The sequence below is a fragment of the Hemitrygon akajei genome, chromosome 4 (genome assembly GCF_048418815.1).
Source record: "Hemitrygon akajei chromosome 4, sHemAka1.3, whole genome shotgun sequence".
Lineage (NCBI taxonomy): Eukaryota > Metazoa > Chordata > Chondrichthyes > Myliobatiformes > Dasyatidae > Hemitrygon > Hemitrygon akajei.
This window is the reverse complement of record NC_133127.1, coordinates 173,958,676-173,983,914: the sequence shown is the minus strand read 5'-3', so window position 1 is coordinate 173,983,914 and position 25,239 is coordinate 173,958,676. Positions and strand designations below refer to the sequence as shown.

At 43.3% G+C, this 25,239-nt stretch overlaps 1 protein-coding gene across 2 annotated transcripts in view; it reads right to left on the bottom strand.

Annotated features, from left to right (window-relative positions):
* The window catches only part of relt (RELT TNF receptor), a 69,640-nt gene that overhangs the window by 21,241 nt on the left and 23,160 nt on the right, over positions 1 to 25,239 (bottom strand). For both annotated transcript variants that reach the window (XR_012098770.1, XM_073044007.1), the window contains exons 5-6: positions 17,622 to 17,707; positions 2,651 to 2,902 (exon numbers count right to left, since the gene is read on the bottom strand). Coding sequence is in view for 1 of the 2 variants with exons in the window: in XM_073044007.1 (XP_072900108.1) it covers positions 2,651 to 2,902; positions 17,622 to 17,707 (338 nt within the window). In the remaining variant the exon portion in view is untranslated. The remainder of the gene's footprint in view (positions 1 to 2,650; positions 2,903 to 17,621; positions 17,708 to 25,239) is intronic.

Genomic DNA, 25,239 nt, shown 5'->3' with positions numbered 1-25,239 from the left:
AGACCAGAATGGCTCTGTACAGAACAATCTGATTGGTTGTGTTTCCTGTTCTTTATCCCAGAGCTTGTAAACTGCCTTCTCACCAGTGTCCCAGTGATTCAATTTCCATCATTCTTCCAACAGCAAATTCCAGATGATAGCTGCCCACCCCATCTTTACTTCACCCTCTCCTTTAAATCTTGAATGAGAAGACAGAGGTGCCGTGACAAGTAAGTTACAAATCAGATCAATGACAACCTTATCCCATGCTACATCACGTATGTACAATGTCCTGTGTATGTTCTCAAAAGCAAAGAAAGACTTCTGGGCTCATCATCCTATCCTACGTAGGCTCTTTTTGCTGATAGGTCTACAAAAGACTAAGGAGAGGGTTTAAACTGGCTACCTGAGCCAAAGGATGTGAGATGCCTTTCCCAAACCTATGCCTATAGAAACAGATTTAAATGGATTCTCAAATTCCCTCCAGCTTATCTGATGCCAACTGTGATAAAATACAAGCTAAAACGGAACAAATTTTCTTACAATTAAAGCTTATAATTTTTTGACTTGGTTACACTTTTAATTTAATACCAGGTACAGCTTGGTCTTGGTTGTAGCCTTGATCAAAAGCAAAATGCTGCTTTGTAAACAATTCCATGTAATTACTGGGCTGGATGAAGATGCTCTCCAAATTTCTCACATAAACAGCAAATCAGTCAATGCTTTCTCCACGCCAATTGCCAGTCCAGTTCAACAACCCTCACAGATCAGAATTATATAAACCAACACCAAACTAGAGTAACTGTTCAATTACCCACCTACTCTCGGTAACTCTTATGCAATAAAGGGAAAGGATAACTCCTTCTGAGCATAGTTTCACAGTGGAACTACCCCAAGGGGAATAAGGTCACTTCTCATTGCTAATGTTGCAAAGAAATAAACTACCAAAGGATTGACAGAAATTCAGAGTTGTTGATTTTTAACCACTGCCGCCAAAGTTTTACTGAATAAGTAAAATAAGTAGAATAAGTTAGGCTGCTGACAATTTTATACTGGTCCCCAAAGAAACAAAATCGGGTGTGAAGGGGGTGGCAGAATAAAAGGATTCATCATTTCTGTAAATATGCAGTCTTTGCTGCCTACAGAAGATAGAAGATTTATATATAATGGTAGCAATGCAGTAAGAGGTTTCCTGGGCTCTGCAAATGAGATGGGCAGGTGGGCATCTTCACAAATGGAGAATGAAGAAACAACATCCGTCTGAGGAGTGATAGCTTTGTGATTTGATTTCTAGATGGGTGTCCAGAGAGCTAGACGTTGCACAGATGCTGTTGTTGTGGCTGGGGAATTTAAATTCGGAATTTTTCAAAGACCTGGAGGTTGCCAGATTGTTGGGGCGAAAAAATGCTGATTTAATGTCCTTTGGAAAAAGAAATCTGTTACCTTAAATAAATCTGGCCCAAATATGATCTCTGAACATTCAAACAGCTATCTTTATAAATAAAACTGGAAAATGCTGCAATTCTGGCAATGTCAGTGGAAGGAGAAACAGAGTTAATGCTTCAGATCAATAACTTTTCATCGAACCTCGGAAAAGTTAAAAATCAAATGCTTTAAGCCAGAGGTTCCCAATTTTTTAAAAAAATATATATATACCACACAGCCTTACCACTAACCTGCAGAAACCCCTGCTTTATGCTGTAGTAAAGGAGAGGTGCAGAGAGCAAAGGGTCACACATCTTAAAGGGCCAGAAGTTAGAAAGAAAAGCCTGGTGATCTGAAATAGTTGAATTCAATAATGTGCTTTTAAAAAGATGAGACGCTATTCTTTGAGTTTTTGTTAGAACAATGCAGAAAGACTAAATAGGGGAATAGCATTGGGATGGAGAACTAACAGGCAACTGGAAGCTCAGTCAGACTCGCTGACTCTACAGGGACATAACTGAAGAGCAGTCACTCAGTCTAAAGGAGACCACTTGGGTGAATGGAGCACACCAAAGTGTAGGTAGAAATGATTCACTGCTCACCCCAAGAGAATGTTTGACTTCCAAGATGGTGGAGAAGGAAGGCGTAAAGAAGGCATCATGCACGTCGGTGATAGAAAGCTGCCATGAGAAGGGGAGTGGCTACTTGAGGTGGAACAGCAAACAAGGGAATAAAGATGTTCATTTTTTAATATTCCCCTGAAATGGCCTCTTAGTTTAAAATGATGGGAAAAAAACTTCCAACCTTTCAAACGGCCCCACCTCCTGGAAATTTAACTATAGTAGGATGTGACTCTGTATTAAACATAACGCAGGAATCACTCACGAGTAGCCAAAACACAACACAGAACAGGGCTTTTATGTGACCATTTTAACATAAACAATGAGTATAACTTAAAGCAATTAAAGCATTTACAAATAGTCTATCATCCAACTGTAGGCAGGGAAAAAAAAAACTTGCTTGCCCAAACATTTCTCTTTACGAGCTGATGGCATTAACTGAAAAGGCAAAAACTAAAGTTGAGGCATGCCTGGGGACCTTCAGATCCATCAAAAATAACTCCAAATCGAACTACAAAAAAAGAGTGAGCATTAAAGCAGAGCTTTATACAGATGCAGATTTGCATAGGTGTATTAGCATTCAGGACAAAAAAATATATAAACAGTATAATTTGGATTGTATTTACCCAGCTTCCCATTGGGACTTTCTTCATCAGATTTTTCTGAGGTACAGCGGTATCCCTTCTTCTTCAGGGCATTGCAGATGAAAATTCCGCACAATCCCACAACGCAGAAGACCGGCACCAATGCGAAGACAACAAACTCTGTGTGCTTCTCGTCATGTGTCACCTCCTTGCTCTCGTTGGAAGACTTTGAAAGGCCTGCCTGATGTGTGTGCTGGGTATTCCGTGCCACACGTATCAGACGGGAATAAAGCCCTGGCAAAAACAAAAGTGATCTTAATTATCAGGCACAATAAAGACTTAACTTTATCCACCTCATTTAAATTTGCTGCTGCTTCATTAAAAGATGAAAAAAATTGTCATCTAATCATCCCGCACTGATATGGCACAATTGTTCACTTAGGGGAATGAAGACATCGCAGTCTACGCCATTATTAAAAAATCTGCTGGAGGAACTCAAGCAGATCAAACGGTATCTGTGGAAAGAGTTAAGAGTTTGGGTTGAAACTTGCATGACAGTTCTGATGCAGAAGTTTAACCTGAAATATTGACAGCAGCAGAAGCAGCTCAACCCACCGAGTTCTTCCAGCAGATGTTTTGTTGCTTCAGGATCTGCATTCTCTTGATCTACAAGGAAAGCCTTTCCTTTGTTGTCCCTGGAACTGACAGGGAAATATCCTCTTAACAACCCGATGGTTTGCTAGGCCTCTGTGGAGTCATATGTCACCCACATCACTACAAGTCTGCATCTACAAATAGAATTAATTGACTTGAGTAAGGACGGACTTTGTCCCAAAAGAACATCATGGAAAGAGGAAGTTATTTATAGCCTAACTGGTCACATTTATACAGCATGAAAAAGGCCCTTCTGTCTCTTCCAGCCATGCCACCAAGCAATCTCAAGTTAAACATGGCCTAATCATGGGGCAATTTACAATAACCAATTAACCTACCAATTGGTGGGTCTTTGGGTTGTGGGAGGAAACCCACGTGGTCACGGGGAGAATGTACAAACTCTTTACAGGCAGAGGTGGGTATTGAACCTGCATCACCTGTACTGTAAAGCGTTGTGCTATGTTGCCATGCCACCTCAGTTCTGGATATACTGTTTCCCAGTAATCTAGCTACTAATGATCCACCGTGCTGCTCTAACTCTTTACCAATAAGCTACCGTTCTTTTGACCTTTGCCATCTTTGAACAAAAAGAAATGGTTTTGTGTTTCAATGGATGGATTTGACCAGGGACAAATCACAAACAGCCTTTGCGGGTGTTAATACCACAAACACTTACACTCGGACATTAAAATATGACTTTGTCCTTGTGATTTGAATCACTGCCTTGTTTATTCAGATATAGAGGGAGATTTACTTACATTTGCAGAAACAACGGTGTAGGCAAAAATATTAGAAAATAAGTGTGAAAGCACTCTAAACGAAGGGAAGTAACCTGCAGGTCAGTGGAAGACTTGAGCCCTATTCTTATGCTTTTCGCAGTGACTGATGAGATGACATGAACTGCTGCCAGCCTTGAAGCCTTTCACATTTGTCATTGTGAAAATTGCAACTGTATTAATGACGCACATGGAGTAATTGAATTGTGTGGTAAGCTACTGCTGTTATATTGCTGAAAATACTTTATAATAGGTAAAAATAGAATTGTTATCTAATGTTCCTAATATACAACAATATTCATAAAGATAATCGTTCATTGGTTGGGGTCATTATGATAAAAATATTTGTTTTATTTGAAGTAGGGTATTTTGTCACTTTTCTCCCAGCATCCTCAAAGACCATTTTTAATTTTGGATGGCAATAAACATATTCGCAAGACCTATAGATCTAACCAGTTGAAACTATTAGAGTTTGTTTTCAAGCCCATTTTTCTTCAGTGTTGCTCATCTGTCACCATGCGAGTGACATCTTGCCTGGCTTTTAGCATGGAAGCTGAAGGGTAAAGTTGGTACATTTGTGGCAACACAACTGGCTACCAGGAAAGCAGCTTTCTAGTCACCCGTGATGGCTGGTAGCTGAACACCCCACGAGGATCAGGTGTATGTGGGGGTGGGGGAGTCTATATATGTCTCCATCTGTTCACTGAGTGTTTGCAGACCACCACAGGGACAGTCCTAATGCAAGTTCCACTGTTGGACCCACACACTGCAGGTGCACAGGTCAGCACCAGCAAGTCAGTGGAGAGCGCTCTGGTGGAACAGTAGGGTGCTGTCATTTCATTTTCACTTCTCTGCACCACGGGCATGGTACTCCGAAGGCACCACGGAGGAAAACAAATTTTAAAAAGTGCAGTGATTCATAGTTTCTGATATTGACATCTAAAAGGAAAATTTAATTCCTGTTTTCTCCTACAATGGAATTTGAATGTGTTCTATGGAATAAGGTACCGACTATTGGATTACTGCATCATAATGCCGCCTGGCTTCCTATGAAATCTGTTTTAAAAAATAAAAGAGCTTAATTAAAAGCACTTGGGAAGCACAAGAGGTTAATACCCATGTATGACATTGCCTGAATAACGGAATCAAACGCATCACCAGAGACAATCACCTCTCTTCATTAATCTCTTCCAAATCTCTAAAATACATTCCTTCTTCATTTGCCCTCCCAGCATCATTGGACTATTTTGCCTATACAAAGAAAGCTTCGTCATTATACACAGTGACACATCTCAAACAAGATCTTCTCGCAATGAGTTGCATTGAGCCGATGTGCTTACACAGGGAATCTGGACAGCGGAAAGGAAAGCACTCCCATTCCACAACTTGACCATCTGGGCAACTTAATCTCAATCTGTATCATATAATGAATATGTACTTCCAGAAAGGAGTACAAAACTGTTTTGTCATAGAATCATAGAACACTATAGCACAGAAAAAAAATCCCTCCAGTTTATTAGTCTACACCAAACTACTAATGTCTAGTCCCATCGACTTGCACCACAGTTCTCTATACTGCTCTCATCTGTGTATCTATCCAAATGTCTCTTAAATGTTGAAAATGAAACCCACGTCCACCACTTCCACTGGCAGCTCATTCCACACTCTCACCACCCTCTAAGTGAAGTTCCTCTTAAACCTGTCACCTTTCACACTTAACCCATGACCTCTTGTCTTCAGGGAAAATAGACCAAAGCAGGAAGGGCAAAGCATGGGTTAATGGTTAGAATGCACAAGAAAGAGGAACTGAATTAGTTGTGTGTGTGAGATCACATAAGGAGACTGTGTCCTTCAACAGTCAGACAACAAGATACCCATCAGTCTAACGAACAATAAAACTGAGCCGCAAGTGACAGCTGCAGTGTGCGTGAAATAGCAAGCCAAGTTATTTTAGGATTGTATCTGTGGGCTCATGGTGTGTTCTGTCAGACACATTAGAGAACAATAAGAAGGTCTAAAGCAGCACAGTCTCTGGATAAATCTCAGGAAGTTTATCGAGAAAACTCATTGATGAGAATGTTTCCACTGTCAAATAAGCAGATTTTATCTGGGACACGAGGAGATGAAGAGCTTCTGCCTCAACCCTAGGGAACCAGGTTCAATCCTGGCCTCAAGTGGCATCTGTGTGGAGTTTCCCTGCCTCCCCTGTGATCAAGTGGGCTTCCTCTCACATCACAAAGCTAGATTCAAGATTCAAGTTTACTTATCGCATGTTACTTCAAAACAGTGAAACGCGTCATTTGCGTTAACAGTCAACACATCTGGAGGAAGTGCCTGGGGTACACTGCAAGCGTCACCACATATCCCAATGCCAACATAGCATATCCATAACAATACAGAACACAAGCAACAAAACAAGCCCTGTTACCCCCTCCCACTCACGCACAGACACAGTCCTCCATCCAAGTCAAGCTGTCTCTGACCTCCAGTGGACTGATTTGGACTTGGACACTGAGACATTGGGCCTTTGGCAACCCCAGCAGACCTGCAGAAATCCTCAGACACAGGACTCCGGCCAACTGGCCTTGACTTCTAGACCTCTGACTTGACCCTTGGGCCTTGATCCTCAGCCTCGACATCAGGACATGCTGATCACCAAACACCAGGCCTCAAACTTCGCTCTCCCGATTCACTACACAAGCTAATGATTTAATCGGCCACTATAGCTGCCTTTACTATGTAGGTGAGTTGTAGAATTTGGTGCAATTGATAGGAATACAGGGGAATAAAATAGAATTGATGTAGAATTAATGCAAATGGATACTTAATGTTCAACCTGAAATCGAAAGGCCTCTTTATCTGCTGCCTGACACTATGAATCCAAAAACCTTGAATAATTTACAGCATATTTATAAAGTTCCAAGCAAAGTGCCTGAGAAAATGGTTTTGCAACAAGGAATGAGTGTAAATTCACCTGCTGTCGCTTACGGTAAACAGACCATAGTTACAGCTGCCCATTGTACTTTGCTTCTGAAATTCAGTACCGCTGATTTACGCAAGCAATGAGAATATTTCAATGAAGGCCACAAGGACAAGCTGCCAAGGAGGAGGATCCAGGTTCATCTTCAACATTTAAGAGAAATTTGGATAGGTACGTGGATGGAAGATGTATGGAGGGCTGTGTTCTGGGTACAAGTCGATGGGACTAGGCAGATTTATATTTTGGCACAAACTAGATGGGTCAAATGGCCTATTTCTATGCTATAGTGTTGAAGGACTGACCTCTACACACAACTGTCCTTGGAGCAAAAGGGCTCACACAAATATTAAAGCTTTAACAACATGCTTGTGACAATAAACCCTTTTGAGTGCTAGAGCCTCTAAGAGCTAAATTGAGAACTCTGATGGAAGCCAGCCCATCATAAAAGAAACGCTAAACCTGGGAAACAAGATCTCATATTTAGTTTAGCCCTGATGAGTGGTCTTGGCCAAATCACTGGCTTCTTATTCCGCCTGACCCGTTGGGTTCCTCCAGCACTACATGTTTCTCTGTGGATTTCCAACATCTGCCAGAGTCTCTTGTGTTTAAGATAACTCAGATAATGTCTTGGTGTAGACTATGTTAATTATTTAGATTTACAGCATAGTTATAGGCCCATCCAGCCAAACAACCATGCACCGCCCAAATACACCTACTAATCAGGCAAGTCTTTGGAACGCGGGAGGATACACAAGCGCCTGGAGGAAACCCATACTGTTTTGGGGAGAACACGTAAATTCCTTACAGCAGCAGAACTGAAGCCCTGTCACTGCTGCTGTAATAGCGTCAGGCTAATTATTACACTCAGCTACACAGAGAAGTGTATGAGCATCCGGGTGAGGGCAGATGAGGAGCACGGCTCACTGCAGAGGTCCGTGCCAGGCTGAGGGATTGTGATGCTACTTTTAGATCAGGGGATGTGACAACTCTCAGGGAAACAGAAGCTGTGCTTTCCCACTCCATCAGGAAGATGAAACGGGAGCATTCTCAGAGAATTTACAGCCACCTGCGATACCAGAGTCACGAGGCACACGCGGCAGGGAATCCAGGGGATTGTAGACTACAAGTCCACCCTGCACGTCAATGACCAGGACGCTTCAGTCCGAGAGCTGAAGGTTTTCCATGCCCGATTTGACGTGCAAAACAAAGAGCTGGCGAGGAAGGCACCCCTATCCCCAGGGGAGCAGGCACTCCGTCTGGCTGAAGCTGAGGTGAGGAAGACGCTGGCCAGAGTCAGTCCAAGCAAAGCTGTGGGGCCCAAAAACATACCCGGTTGAGTTCTGAAAGACTGTGCAGCCCAGCTGGAGGAGATGCTGACGAAAATATCTAACTTCTGTCTGGAACAGTCCATTGTCCCCTCAGTTTTCAAGGAGGCGGCCATCATTCCAGTGCAAAGGAGGCGACAGTAAACCGCCTAAATGACTATCGTCTGGTGGCATTAATATCAACCATGATGAATGCTTTGAGCGGCTGGTTAAGGAGCACATTAAAGCCTTTCTCCTGGCTACAATGGACCCTTTCCAATTCGTTTATCACTCAAATCGATTCACTAACGATGCAATAGCCTCTGTCCTCAGCACATCAATCCAGGTTCTGAGGCAACCATTGCTTCCCCCAGCACCAACGCCTCCCCTCTTCCAGTTCAACACACAGATAAATAAACAGGCTACCACTGTCTACATCCCCTCCTTGCCCTGCACTCACCAACCACACACTAACTGATCTTCACCTCCCCCAGCTCCCACCTTCCACCAACTCCCCAGTCATCATGGACTCACCCTCACTGCTGAGCAGGTGAGGAGGTCTCTGGGGAAACTCAGACACAGCAAAGCGTTGGGACTGGATGCTGTGAACCCCAAGGTCCTGAAGGAGTGTGCTGAGCAGCTGTGTGGAGTTCTCCAGCGCATTTTCAATGAGTCTCAGACTGGAAAGGGTCCCGACTGTGTGGAAAACATCATGTATGGTCCCAGTACCCAAAAAGGACCAATCAAGAGGCTTGTCCTGTCTCACCTCCGACCCCTGGTCAGATCAGCCCTTGATCCCAGGCAGTTTGCCTACCGGGAGTGCAGTGTCATCTACTTGCTGAACAGAGGCTACTTCCTTTTGGATAAGCGGGGCAGCACTGCGAGGATCATGATTTTTGATTTCAATACCATCCAGCCCTCACTGCTGCAGGAAAAGCTCCATTCAATGCAGGTTGACACATTTTATTGTGTCCTGGATAATGGACAACCTGACTGGCAGACACATTTTGAGCGACTTCAGAGCTGAGTGTTTGATTTGGCTATAAGCAGCACTAGGGCCCCACAGGGATCTGTATCTGGTTCCTTCTAGCTCACCCTGCATACCTCGAACTTTAGATACAACACTGAGCCATGTCATCTGCAGAAATTCTCTGATGACCCAGCAATAGTTGGATGTATAAGGGAGGGCAGGAGGATGAATACGTGGAGGACTTTATTAAATGGTGGAAGTTGAAACATCTGCAGCCCATCATCAGCAAGACAAAGGAGATGGTGATGGACTTTAGGAAGACTAAGCCTGCACTGCTCCCTGTTACTATTGATGGTGAGAACAGGGATGTGGTGAGGACCAACAAGCACCAGGGGGTGTACCTGGAGGACAAACTGGAGTGGACCTCCAGAAGAGCCAGAGTTGCCTCTACTTCCTGAGGAGACTGAGGTCCTTTGGGGTATGCAGGCATGTCCTACCAGTCTGTTGTTGCCAGTACAATCTTCAGTGCAGTGGTGTGTTGGGGCAATGGCATCAACATTGGTGATGCCAACATGCTCAATAAACTGATTAAAAAGGCAAGTTCTGTTATAGGAGTCAAACTGGACACACTCAAGGCTGTGGTAGAATAAAGGACCCTACAGAAAATACTGGCAATTAGACAAAAGACAGTAGGTGCAAGAGTAGGCCATTCGGCCCTTCTAGCCAGCACCGCCATTCAATGTGATCATGGCTGATCATACACAATTAGTACCCCATTCCTGCCCTCTCCCCATATCCCTTGACCCTGCTATCTATAAGAGCTCTATCTAACTCTTTCTTGAATGCATCCAGAGACTTGGGCTCCACTGCCTTCTGGGGCAGAGCATTCCACATATCCACCACTCTCTGGGTGAAAAAGTTTTTCCGCATTCTGGACAATGTTTCTGACCCTCTGCATGCCACTTTGGCTGAACAGGAGTACTTTTAGGAACAAAAACTGCACTGCTCCAAAGAGTGCTATACGAGGTCATTCTTACCCTTGGCCTTTAGGCTCTATAAAGAGTCCATTAGACAGGAGCAGAATTAGGCCATTTGGCCCATCAAGTCTGCTCCGTCATTCAATCATGGCTGATCTTTTTTTTCTCCTCCTGAACTCCATTTCTCAGCCTCTCCACGTAACCTTTGATGCCGTGGCCAATCAAGAACCTTTCGATCTTTGCCTTAAATACACCCAATGAGCTGGCCTCTACAGCTGCCTGTGGTAACAAATTTCACAAATTCACACCCTTTAGCTAAAGAAATTTCTCCATATCTGTTTTAAATGGATGCCCCTCTATCCTGAGACTGTGCCCTCTTGTCCTATACTCCCCCACCATGGGAAACATCCTTTCCACATCTACTCTGTCTTGGCCTTTCAACATTCGAAAGGTTTCAATGAGCTTCCCCCATCCTTCTAAGGTCCAGAAGACAGACCCAGAGCCATCAAACGTACCTCTTGACAACCCTTTCATTCCCAGATTCATACTTGTGAACCGCCTCCAGACCCTCTCCAATGCCAGCACATCCTTTCTTAGATTAGGAGACGAAAACTGTTCACAATACTCAAGATGGCATTATCAGTGCCTTTTAAAGCCTCAGCATCACATCCTTGCTGTTGTATTTGAAACCTCTCGGAATGAATGCTAACATTGCATTTGCCATCCTCACCACTGACTCAACCGGTAAGCTAACCTTTAGCGTGTTCTGCACAAGGACTCCCAAGTCCCTTTGCATCTCAGAATTTTAGATTTTCTCCCCATTTAGAAAATAATCTGCACATTTATTTCTACTACCAAAGTGAATGAACCTGCATTTTCCAACATGTATTATTTCAATTGTCATTTTCTTGCCCCTTCTCCTAATCCAAGTCCTTCTGCATCCTACCTGTTTCCTCAACACCACCTGCCCCCCATCAATCTTTGTATCATCTGCAAACTTGGCAACAAAGCCATCTATTCCATCATCTAAATCACTGATATACAACATAAAAAGAAGTGGTCCCAACACTGACCCCTGAGGAACACCACTAGTCACTGGCAGCCAACCAGACAAGGATCCTTTTACTCCCACCTGCTGCCTCCTACCAACTGCCAATGTTCTAATCATGTTAGTAACTTTCCTGTAATACCATGGGCTCTTAGTAAGCAACCTCATATGTGGCACTTTGTCAAAGGCCTTCTGAAAGTCCAAATATACACATCCACTGCATTTTTTCATCTACCCTACCTGTAATCTCCTCAAAGAATTCCAACAGGTTAGTCAGGCAAGAATTTCCCTTAAGGAAACCATGCTGACTTTGGCCTATCTTGTCTTGTGTTACCAAGTACTCCATATATGTCAAACTCAAGGCCCGCGGGCCGGATGGTGGAATTATCTTTGGCCCGCGAGATAATATCTAATTACTATTAAAGCTGGCCCCAGTAATCGAAGCGCCTATGGCGTATGATATGGCTAATGCTGAGTTTATTCAGGTACCAGGTTTTCAGGGTTTTTAGTGTTTATTCGGCAGTCTTCTTCATAAGAAACGGAATTTGTAAAGTGAAACACTTTGTAGTTATAGCAGAGACTGAGACACATGAGAGCAGGCTGAAAAAACGGAGGCAACGAAAGCTGCGTTCGCACGAGTCCAACTGATCCAGCCCGCATGAAGCTGCATTTTGCTCAATCCGGCCCGTGACCTAAAATGAGTTTGACACCCCTGAGTGACTTCACCATCTTCCCAACCACTGAGGTCAGGCTAATGGGTCTATAATTTCCTTTCTGCTGTCTTCTCCTTCCTTAAAGAGTGGTGGCATTTGCAATTTTCCAGTCCTCTGGCACCATGCCAGAGTCCAATGATTTTTGAAAAATCATTTGTTAATGCCTCCACAATCTCTAACTCTATCTCTTTCAGAATCCAATGGTGCAGACCATCTGGTCTGGGTGACTTATGTACCCTTAGGTCTTTCAGGCTTTTGAACACCCTGCCCCTTGTAATAAATAACTGCAATCACTTCTCTTCCCTCAAACACTACAACATCTGGCACACTGCTAGTGTCTTCCACAGTGAAATCTTCCACAATGTGTCAACCTATAATGAGGGAAGTGATGTCCCCCCTCCTGATAGACCCTTTGAAGTAACTTATTTTTTAAATTCTTTCTTACTTCTTTTAATATTTGCATATCTGTGCACTTGTAATGCTACTGTGACACTGTAATTTCCTTTGGAATCAACGAGCACCTATCATTCTGTCCTGGCCCACCTGGAAAATGGGGAATCATATGCCAGACTGCTTTTTATAAACTTCAGTTCAGCGTTCAACACCATCACACCTCAGAGACTGGTGGGGAAACCATCCTCGCTGGGTCTGAACACCTCCCTCTGCAACTGGGTACTGAACTTCTTAACGGTAAGGCCACAGTCGGTCCGTGTGGGCAGCAACATCTCTAGTCTCATTAAGCTGAGCATCGGCATTCCCCAGTGCTGTGTGCTCAACCCACTGCTGACTCACGACTGTGTCACAGGATCCAGCTCCGACCAAGTCATCAAGCTTGCTGATGACACAACACCGGTTGGCCTTAGCAAGAATGATGTCGAGACAGACTATAGAGAGGAAGTAGAGCAGCTGGTGGATTGGTGTGAGAAGAACATCCCGATCCTGAACATGAACAAGGAAATCACTGTGGACCTGGAAGGGGCAGACAAACCACCCTCCTCTGCTAATACATGGCTCCTCCATAGACAGGGTTCAGTGCATCAAGTTCCTGGGACTTCACATCACGGATAACCTCACCTCCCTGAACAAGGCAGCACAGCAGCACCTCCATTTCCTAGGATTGAGGCAAGCATGGCTCCCCCCTCCCATCTTAACTGCGTTTTACAGGAGCACCATTGAGAGCGTCCTGCATCTCCATCTAGTATGGCAGCAGTCGAACATCGGACCACAAGTCCCCACAAAAGACTGAGAACAGCCGAGAGGATCATAGCGGTCTCCCCACTAACTACCAGGGAGACTGTATACGCAGGGCCCTTGGTATTAGTAAGGATCCCACCCGTCCACCCAGCATCCTCTTTGACTTTCTACCATCAGGATAGAGACTCCGATGCATAAAAATTAGAATGATCGGGATGGGAATCAGTTTCATCCCCCAGGCCATTAAGCTTCTGAACTCCCTGCCACATCGTATTTGAAGTGTCATGGGTTAATCTGTTCTGTACCTTACAATGTTTTAACATTAATGCATTTTAGTTTGTTATTTATGTGTGATTCATCTGTAGATTTTTCCACTTGCCTTCATGTTAGCTTGGTACGCATACTACTGTGCTTTACACCCTGGTTCGGAGAAACATTCTCTCATTTCTATATACATTATATACATGTGCACAGTTAAATGACAATAAACTTGGCTCGACACTACTGCGCCTCCTGCATTACTGTGGATTCACCAGCTTCTACCAACAAGAAGGCCGTTCCCATCAAAAATAAGTATACCGTTTTGGATACTGTTGGTGGGGATGACCTACCAGGAACAAGCTGCAGTGGTCCTGTCTCTGGCACTGAGGTTGGACCCTTGACTAGGCAGGGGAGGAGGGAAGAGAAGAGAGTGGTATTGATAGGGGATTCTATAGTCAGGGGGGCGGATAGGAGATTTTGTGGGGAAGATCGGGAGTCTCGGATGGTATGTTGCTTCCCTGGTGCCAGGGTCAGAGACATCTCAGATTGGGTGCAGGTTATTCTCGAGAGGGAGGGCAAGAATCCAGATGTTGTGGTCCATGTAGGGACCAATGACGTGGGTAGGATGCGTGAGGGGGTCCTGCGTAGGGAGTTTGGTGCGAAGCTGAAGAGCAGGACCTCCAGGGTAACAATCTCAGGATTGCTACCTGTGCCACGTGCGAGTGAGGCAAGGAACAGAAGGATTATAAAGATTAATACGTGGTTGAGAGGATGGTGCAGGAGGGAGGGCTTCTGGTTTGTAGATAATTGGGCTTTGTTCCAGGGCAGGTGGGATCTGTTCCGAAGGGACGGTTTACACCTGAACTGGAGCGGTACTAACATTCTTGCAGGGAAGTTTGCTAGTGTTTCTTGGGGGGGTTTAAACTAAATTTGCAGGGGGCGGGGATCCAGAATGTGAGAGAGGATAGCGAGAGGATGAATAAAGGACAGGTGGGGACTACACGGTTCCGGAACATTAAGTGTGTAGTTGAGGAAGGTGGGGCAGAACAAGTGATAAGGAGGACTCGTGTACAGAGGGATGGTCTGACGGAACATGGAGTTAAATGTGTTGAAAGAATAAGTAAATTTAGGAAGGACAACAAAATTCTAGGGGCATATAGCCCGATGGGAGTTCGGGGAGCTGGGTTAAGCACAATATGCAGCGATTCAAACAGAGAGAGGAGAAATGGGTTAAAAATTCTATATCTGAATGCACGAAGTGTCAGAAATAAGGCGGATGAGCTTGAAGCCCAGGTGCGAATGGGTAACTATGATGTTGTTGGGATAATGGAGACATGGCTGCAGGGAGATCAGACCTGGGAAATGAATGTACAAGGGTATACGTGCTATCGTAGGGAAAGAAATGTGGGCAGAGGGGGTGGGGTGGCCCTGTTGGTGAGGAATGAGATTCAGTCCTTTGCAAGGGGAGGACATTGGGTCAGGAGAAGTAGAGTCTGTGTGGATAGAACTGAGGAACAGTAAGGGCAAAAGGACCCAAATGGGTGTTGTCTACAGGCCACCAAACAGTAGCATGGATATTGGGTGCAAGTTGAATAGGGAGTTAACATTGGCATGTGGCAAAGGTAATGTCGCAGTAGTTATGGGGGATTTCAACATGCAGGTGAACTGGGAGAATCAGGTTGGTGCTGGACCACAGGATAGGGAGTTTGTAGAGTGCCTACGGGATGCATTCTTGGAACAGCTTGTACGAGAGCCGACCAGGGACAAGACTATTCTGGATTTAGTGTTATGTAATGAACAGGATTTGATAAGTGATCTTGCAGTAAAGGAGCCATTAGGAGGTAGTGATCATAATATGATAAGCTTTTATCTGCAATTTGAGAAGGATAAGGGCAGATCGGAGGTGTCAGTGTTGCAGATGAACGGGGAAAATATAGAGCCATGAGGGAGGAGCTGGCCAAAGTTGACTGGACGGATAGCCTAGCAGAAAAGACAGTGGAACAGCAATGGCAGGTATTCTTGGGAATAATGCACAAGGTGCAAAATCAGTTCATCCCCCAGAGAAGGAAGGATTCAAAGGGGGGAAAGGGGCCACAGTGGTTGACAAAGGAAGTCAGAGATTGCATAGCATTAAAAAAAAAAGAAAATATGACAGAGCTAAGGTGAGTGGGAGGACAGATGATCGGGAAGTTTTTAAAGGAACAACAGAACTTAACTAAAAAGACAATACGGGGAGAAAAAATGAGGTACGAACACAAGCTAGCCAGGAATATAAAGGAAGATAGCAAAAGCTTTTTTAGGTATGTGAAGAGAAAGAAGATAGTTAAGAACAATGTTGGGCCCTTGAAGAATGAATTGGGTGAAATTGTTATGGGAAACCGAGAAATGGCAGAAGAATTTAATGAGTACTTTAGATCTGTTTTCACTAAGGAAGACACAAGCAATCTCCCAGATGTATGGATGGGCCAAGGACATAGGGTAACAGAGGAAATGAAACAGATTGACATTCAGAAGGGAACGGTGATGAGAAGACTGATGGGACTGAAGGCTGACAAATCCCCAGGTCCAGATGGTCTGCACCCTAGGGTACTAAAGGAGGTGGCCCTGGAAATTGCGGATGCATTGGTAATCATTTTCCAATGTTCCTTAGATTCAGGATCAGTTCCTGAGGATTGGAGAATGGCTAATGTTATCCCACTTTTTAAGAAAGGAGGGAGGGAGAAAACAGAGAACTATCGACCTGTCAGCCTGACATCGGTGGTGGGAAAGATGCTAGAGTCCATTATTAAGGATGAAATAGTGGCACATCTAGATAGCAGTGATAGGATTGGGCCAAGCCAGCATGGATTTACCAAGGGTAAATCATGCTTGACTAATCTGTTGGAGTTTTTCGAGGATGTAACCAGGAAGTTAGACGGGGGAGATCCAGTGGATGTAGTGTACCTCGATTTTCAGAAGGTATTTGATAAGGTCCCACATAGAAGATTGGTGGGTAAAATCAAAGCTCAGGGCATCGGGGGGAAGGCATTGACATGGATAGAAAACTGGTTGACAGATAGAAAGCAAAGGGTAGCGGTGAATGGGTGTTTCTCGGAATGGCAGGTGGTGACTAGTGGGGTGCCACAGGGCTCGGTATTGGGACCACAGCTGTTTACCATTTACGTTAACGATTTGGATGAAGGCATAGAAAATAACATCAGCAAATTTGCTGATGATACTAAGCTGGGTGACAGTGTGACATGTGATGAGGATGTTAGGAGAATTCAGGGTGACTTGGATAGGCTGGGTGAGTAGGCAGATACTTGGCAGATGGCGTTTAATGTGAATAAGTGTGAGGTTATCCACTTTGGGAGTAAGAACAGGAAGGCAGATTATTATCTGAACGGTGTAGAGTTAGGTAAGGGAGAAATACAAAGAGATCTCGGAGTCCTTGTTCATCAGTCACTGAAGGTGAATGAGCAAGTGCAGCAGGCAGTGAAGAAGGCTAATGGAATGTTGACCTTTATTACAAAGGGAATTGAGTACAAGAGCAAGGAAATCCTCTTGCATTTGTACAGAGCCCTGGTGAGACCACACCTGGAGTATTGTGTACAGTTTTGGTCTCCAGGGTTAAGGAAGGACATCCTGGCTGTAGAGGAAGTGCAGCATAGATTCACGAGGTTAATTCCTGGGATGTCTGGACTGTCTTACGCAGACAGGTTAGAGAGACTGGGCTTGTACGCGCTGGAATTAAGGAGATTGAGAGGGGATCTGATAGAAACCTATAAGATTATTAAGGGATTGGACAAGATAGAGGCAGGAAATATGTTCCAGATGCTGGGAGAGTCCAGTACCAGAGGGCATGGTTTGAGAATAAGGGGTAGGTCATTTAGGACAGAGAAGGAAAAACTTCTTCTCCCAGAGAGTTGTGGGGGTCTGGAATGCACTGCGTCAGAAGGTAGTGGAGGCCAATTCTCTGGATGCTTTCAAGGAGCTAGATAGGTATCTTATGGATAGGGGAATCAAGGGATATGGGGACAAGGCAGGAACCGGGTATTGATAGTAATTGATCAGCCATGATCTCAAAATGGCGGTGCAGGCTCGAAGGGCCGAATGGTCTACTTCTACACCTATTGTCTATTGTCTATAAGACTTACCTGAACATTCTACAGCTCCCAGTGGAGCAGATGAACATGGCAGACATTTCTCTAATCCAGAGGTTTCTTCAACTGAGGCATAATGCCTACAAAAGAAAGCAAAAATGAGCTGTTAGTTAAACAATAACTGCTTTGATAATGTTAAAAAAAAACATGATTATATAACCCAATATTTCAGCTGCTTTTGCAGTTATACAAAGCTATTAAGATATATCAACTCCAGAAAAAAAAAACCTTGTAAAGACTCCTCCAGAGCTAAGGGAGTAAAATTCAAAATCCTATCTGGGAATTCTCTCCTGAGCTGCTCTGCCTTACCATATTTATTAGCCAAAGACTCCATTTCCACAATCCAACAATGATCCACTGTCAATCCAGTTCAGTTATGACAGCAAGCAGTGGCTACTCTAAACAAACCTCTGGCCCATCTATTTGCTCAAGGTGAATCCTAGACCAGCATTTCACACAAACCCAAGTCACTTCAAAACTGGCCTCAGGCTTTTATCAGTTGGGTAGGTTAAACTGGAAAAAATAATCTGCAGCTAGATGCAAGAGACAGGAATTTAGAACTGAGTTGATTACTGATGCTTCTACTGCCTTGATCTTGACAGGTCACTGGAATGGATGGCACAGAAACCCCAGTGACATGGCAAGATACCAGAATACAGTCAGATGTGATAAAGTGAAAGAGAAGCCCTCATCCTTCTCCTGCGTAGCTGTACTTTTCTAGGGGTTCCGAATAGTTAGTAAAAATAATATTTTCCCAGCCTTCATTCTAAAGCAGATTCCTTTGCTATGAATGAACTTCCACACAGATCTGAACCAGATCATTAAAAGGGTATTTATCCACACAATTTTAATGTACGTTCTTCAACTGGAAGCATTGCTCAAATTTCACAAAATATAGATCTTTCAATTTCAGCTTCAAATTCTGATATCAAATGTTATTGTTGATCTCACTCTGAACCCCAACTCCATCCTCCATTCTTAATTGTCTGTTGAGGGTTCATTCACAGCCACATCATTATCTGTAGGCTATTTAGCTTAAAGATATACAATGGAAAAGAGCAAATTGGATAAAGTACTTGAACTTTCAACTTAGGATACTTATTGATAATTAATTCAATATAAACTAAAGAAAAAACATTTATCCACTATTTTTTCTCCCAGAATTCCCATTCAACCAGCAAACGTTTGTAAGAATGATTTATTTTAATGTATTTCACAATAATGCTGGTTATTTATAGATTCAGCATGGTAATTCTACAAGAGCCTGTTAAAAAGCAATCACTGTTTTTCTAAAGGGCAAAAAGTTGGCAGTTTGGCAACTTAAGTTTCTGCCTAGAACCTTAGCATGTGATATACAGTATTTTGAGAAATGTTATGCAACTGGCACAATCAAACAAGTTGTACTGTCCCACCTCCCATGGCTGCCAGATGTCTGAGGGTGCACTGCTGCAATTGGGTGGCCATCACTCTGCTAATCAAAGACACTGCTTCCCCATTCTGTAAAATGAAAGGAATCATGGAAAGAGTTTTCAGACACCTTGCTCCAAAATTACACACAAATTGATGGGAATTTAAGAATTACATAGAGCTGTCTTATATTTTGTATTCACATGAGAATTACAGAACAAAAATGTCCTATTAGGGAGTTTTAAAGCCAACCCTCGGGCTGGCGGCTGATGTAGTGGTATCAGCACTGGACTTCGAGGTGAGAGTCCCGAGTTCCCAACCTGGGCAGCAGTAGTATCTTCGCGGAAGAAAGGCCTGGCACAAAAACCTGAAGGACAACTACATTATCCATAGGGTCGCCATGATTCAACAGTGACTCGATGACAAAGCCAGCCTAGTGATTACAGGAATTGTTGCTCCAGATGTATTGTTATAAGTGGGAAGATTTTTTTATTAAATGACCTGATGTGGTTTAAGTTTCCTTCTAAAGAGGTTTCTATGTAAATATTGTCAGACATTATTATGGAAAGATCAGTTAATGTATTATAATTATTAGAAACTAGAACTATTAGATCAGGCTTTTCTGGCTAAGTCTGGATATTCAGGAAACAAGATGATTTTGGTAATTAATAAGCAAACAGTCCTTATTTACTGCTGATTCACCAGTTTAGAATGACTGATTCGATAGTAATAGCTTTCTGCCGCGTACAGTTTAAGCCTCCCACTCCCATTTGGGGTGAAATTCCAGTCACTTCTGAAATGGTCAATCAACTACCAGCACAGCTCAGTGAGGAGACTGCAAATACATTTGAACTCAAAGTCGCAGGAAAGAATGTAGCACTTGATAAAGGAGAAATTTCATTTACAATAAGGATGAGAATCCATCTAAAGTAGCTGGGTGATGAGTTACCGGCATTCCCAAGAGGCAAATGTAACCAACAGCTTCAGCATTAAATTAAAAATTCATTCTGAATAAATTCCCTGAGCTGAAAGGACTCAACAGTGAGAAGTTGAATCTGGTTATAGTGCCTTTGATTCTAATTCACAAATCATCTGAGCTTATCGGTTAAAGAAAAGAGGCCTGTACAAATGTTTTAGATGAGAGTGAGGAAGAAAGCACATTTGGCCAATTTGTCAAAGCCAGTTCCTGTCTGAGTATTTACATCTCCAGCACATACCATTCATTTACCCTTGTCCATCTCCTCGTGGCGTCAGGCTGTTTAGCAAATCTCGTGCCACACAGGTTTTACTGACGCCTGCTGAGAACCACGCAAATGCCTCTGTGCACTCATGGCGATGAAATTTCCTTCAATTGATCCTTGACACGAAAACACAGAACATAACAGCACAGTACAGGCCCTTCGGCCAAGATGTTGTGCTGAACTTTTAACCTACTCCAAGATTAATCTATCCTTTTCCTTCCACATCACCTTCCATTTTTCTATCACCCCTGTGCCACTAGAATGGACCTTACAGAACATTACAGCATGTTGAGCCATTTTCCCAGGGTGGAATTGCTAATATGGGGGGGGTGGATTTTAGAGATTGGAGGAAGGTAGAGGGTGTATGTTAGGCAAGATTTTTAAAAACAGTGTTGTGTGCATGGAACACTCTGCTAGGGGTGGTAGTAGAGGCTGATACATTAGTGGCATTTAAGATACTCTTAGATAGGCACAAGAATGTTAGAAAAAAGTAGAGCTTTGTAGGAGGTAGAGTTAGGTTGATTTTAAGAGTAGTTTAAAAGGTCAGCAGAACAGTGGGCTGAAGGGCCTGTACTGTGCTGAAAACTTTAGTGATAAAAACACAAGAGTGCAGCACAGGAACAGGCCATTCGGCCCTCAATGTTGTGCTGAACCAGCTAAAAAGCAAATCCCGAACACCAATCCTTTCTACGTACACAATGTCCATATCCCTCCATCTTCCTTACATCTATATGCCTATCCAAACATCTGTTTAAAGCCTCTAAAGTATTTGCCTCTACCACCATACCAAGCAACACATTCCAGGCATCCATGACTGAGTAACAAAAAAAATTACCCCTCACATGCCCCCGAACCTACCCCTCTCACCTTCAATGCATGTGCTCTAGTATTAGACATTTCAACCCTTGGAAACATTCTGTCCACTATCTATGCCTCTCCTAATCTTGTAAACACCTATCAGGTTGTGATACAGGCTTATAAGATCTGTGTCTTAGCTGCATCTTCTGTTGGATTGGGGAGTGAGAATGAAAGCACGTAGAGACAATACTTTGCCCCTGAACAGCAAAAACTTGCTACCTCCAGCAGGACTGGGGTGGGGTGGGGCTATAGCCAAGAGATAACCATGAGCATAGGGGAAATTTAAAACCCATTTAAGCCCATCTTAAATTTCAATTAACCACTGTCTAATTAGCTGGACAATTTCCCTTATTAATAGAGTAACCAAGGGAAGCAAAGAGAGACCTTCGGGAACAGTCCTTGGAGCCTGAACAATGGTTTAAAAGATGTTTCAATGAAGGAACAGCCAGAGCATTGTAAAGAAAGAAAAAAAATACAAATTGGCTTGAACCAGAGGATGAGCGACAGTGCAAATATTTCAAATAACTGATTTACTTCATTTTGTGGAAGGACATGAAATCCCACTCTTATTCAACATTAGCGATTGATTCATTACGAAGGCAACACCGAGTCCAGCTACAAGTGTGCCAGCTCTTGGCCATTTCTAACAACTTTAATTGAGTCATTCCAATTCTGTATGCTTAAACTTTTGTCTTGCGTGACAGATTTGTCACACGTTGTGCATTTCTAGCCCAGGGTTGTATCTTTAGTCACAAATCACAACGTTCTGTGCTTTCCATCAACTTCACTTTAAACCTGTAGGATACCATTCACTTCAAGAACACATGAATAGCTTATAATAGTTTATAAGCTCAGCCATACAAGCCTCGTTTCCCTGTCCTGCTATTCAGCGTTGGCATGTTGTTCCACTCCTAATCAACAGTGGCTAAACTTACTGAGTCATGTCACTAAGCTGAGCCATTGTGGTTTTTCACCCTGTGAACTCTATTCAGAGGCCTTTTACAAAGAGGATTCTGTTAAAAGTGGGCCCAGATGACATGCAAAAGGAAAGCACCAAACACATACCACACTTGTCAACCACATACTTCCACATATCTGAAGTAAATTTCCATACTTGTCACTAAATGTTTATTCTGTCCAGCAGCCCATCTACTTATCTATTGCTACAAACTGAATGTGCCGGAAATGGTTATACTTACAAAATAGGCACTCTGCCTATCAAAAATGAGCACAATGGATTTTCACCACCAATGTCCAGTCACTATACACTTCTATCACCACCATCAAGAAGGCCTTAAGGCTCTTCAGTTCTTTCTCAACAAAAGATTCAACCAGATCCCCTCCACACCACACTCCTCCATCTGGCAGAACTGGTCCTCAACCTCAACAATCTTTCCTTCAGCTTCTCCCACTTTCTCCAGACTCCAGGGGTAGCCATGGGCACCCGCATGGGCCCCATCTGTGCCTGACTTTTCATTGGCTACATAAAACAGTGAATGTTCCAGCCTTCTCCGATAAGGCTCCCCACCTATTCCTACGCTATGTCGATGACTGCATTGGTGCTGCTTCCTGCACCCATGCTGAGCTTGTCAATTTCATCAACTTTGCCTCCAATTTCCACGCTGCCCTTAAATTCACTTGGTCCATTTCTGACACTTTTCTCCCGTCTCTCCTGCTGGAGACAACTGTCTACTGGCATCTTTTATAATTCTACCGATTCCTGCAGCCATCTCGATTATACCTCTTCCCACCTTGTCTCCTGTAAAAATGTTATTCCCTTTTACAGTTCCTTTGCTGCACCTGTTCCCAAGCTAAGGCTTTTTCCCCCCCAGGGTATTAGTGATATCCTCAAAGAACAGCGTTTCCCATCCTCCACCATTGATGCTGCCCTCACCCACCTCTCCTCCATTTCCCGAAATCCTCGCCCACCCATCTTCCTGCCGACTAACAGAGTTCCTTTTGTCCTTACATTCCACCCCATGAGCATCTGCATCCAACACATCATTCTTAGAAACTTATACCATCTTCAATTGGATCCTACCACCAAACGCACCACTACCTCCCCGACTCTCTGCTTTCTGTGATTCCCTTGTCCATTTATCCCTCTCCACTAATCGCCCTCCTATCACATATCCTGAAAGTGACAGAAACGCTACACCTGCCCATTCAGCTCCTCTCATTCAGGGCCCCAAACAGACTTTCCAGGTGATGCACCTCTTCACCTGTGAACCTTTTGAGATCATCTAATATATCTGGTGTTCCCAATGTGGACTCCTCTACATTGGTGAGACCAGACGCAAATTGGAGGCCGGCTTTGTCGAGCACCTCCACTCCATCCGTCCACCGGTGGCCCACCATTTTAATTCCCATTCCCATTTTGACATACCAGTCCATGATTACCTCTTCTGCTACGAGGCCACTCTCAAGGTGGAGGAACAACACCCTGTATTCCGTCTAGGTAGCCTCTAACCTGAAGGCATGAACATCACCTTCTCCTTCTGGCAATTTTCCCCCCTCCCCTTCCATCTTCACTCCAGCCTCTTCCACCTTTCACTTCCCCCCGGTGTCCCCCCTCCTTCCGTTTCTACCATGGTCCACTCTCCTTCCCCATCAGATTCCTTCTTCTCTAGCTCCTTACCTTTCTCATCTACCTGGCTTCACATATTACCATCTAGCTAGTCCTCCTTCCCCTTCCCCCTTTTTATTCTGCCATTTTCCCCCTTTCTTTTTGGTCCTGAAGGATCTTGGCCCAAAATGTCGCCTGTTTATTAACTTCCATAGGCCCATTGAGTTCCTCCAGCATTGTGTGTGTGTGTCTCTCTCTCTCTGGATTTCCAGAATCTTGTGTTTATGAATGACTACTTGATATAGACAGAACAACACATTTCATGTTTACAGATATCCAGATACGCAATTAGATTACAAATTGATGGCAGTTTGGGATACTAAGGGTTGAAATCCAGTGATTTCTTAGATGCACTGAATGCATAGATTATGTCAGGATGAGGATTTGACTTCACTTCAGTTAGACTAAATGAATATATTTAAATAGATAAGTTAATGCCACGCAATTAATTGATCTCTTTGGTAGGCTTGTGAAGATGATTTCCTCCCCAGTTTCACATTCAACGCTAGTTCAGAAATCATAATCTCGTGTTCTGTTTTTTAATGTTTTCCAGAGTGCTGTGATATAGAGCCAAAATTACTGCTTCAATCCTAGGAAATTAAATTTCAACATCTGCTGCTCTATTGACCAATGCAATAGCTTTCCAGCTTATAGACTACATTGTGCAGAAGTTTATACCAATTACATTGTACTTACTAAATACAAGTATATGCAGTTGTTGACTTTTAACAAGCATGCTTAAGCCATTTACACTGGACTGTGCCTATGAAATATAAACTTAGTTGATTAATCATTACAGAAACATTTAAAAACGATGAGCAAATGAGAATTGTCTTCATGTGCTGGATTTCCAATATATCACTCACTCATGGACAAATAATGAGCACATCTGATACGTGGTCCTTGAAGTTTGTGTTTCAAGTTATGAAATGAAAAATTGATTTTTCCAACCTGAACCAGTAGAGCTCAAGTAGAAATAAGCAATTTTTTCTTCCTCAGTTTCAATTTCATTCTGAACTCATTAAATTTGAGTTGATGGTCATGAGAAGGCTCACTAAAAATTCAATAGGAACCGTGGCAGCTTTGTTTGAAGCCCCAAGGTAGCAAAGTCCTATCGAGAAAGCTGGCCAGAGTTTTGCAGACTTTATGTGTACAAGGTCATTTGCTCTTCACTGTCGTTTCGGCACGCACCTCCCAAAGTGCGCAGTCTCCACAAGATTTTGGTCACGTGTAGCAAATTGAGAAAATTTCAATTATATAATGCATCAAAACATGGCACAATACAGGAGAACCACCTGACATGATAATTAATTCAGAGACATAAATTTTAAAATTCCCAATAATTTTGCAGTCCCATGACTAAATCATAATTTCAAATAACTAATGCCCATAAACAAATGGAGCATTATCATAATGTATAACGATGCACTGCAAATTAGTTATTTCAGTGCAATCTTTAACCCGATTTGAAACAATTTAG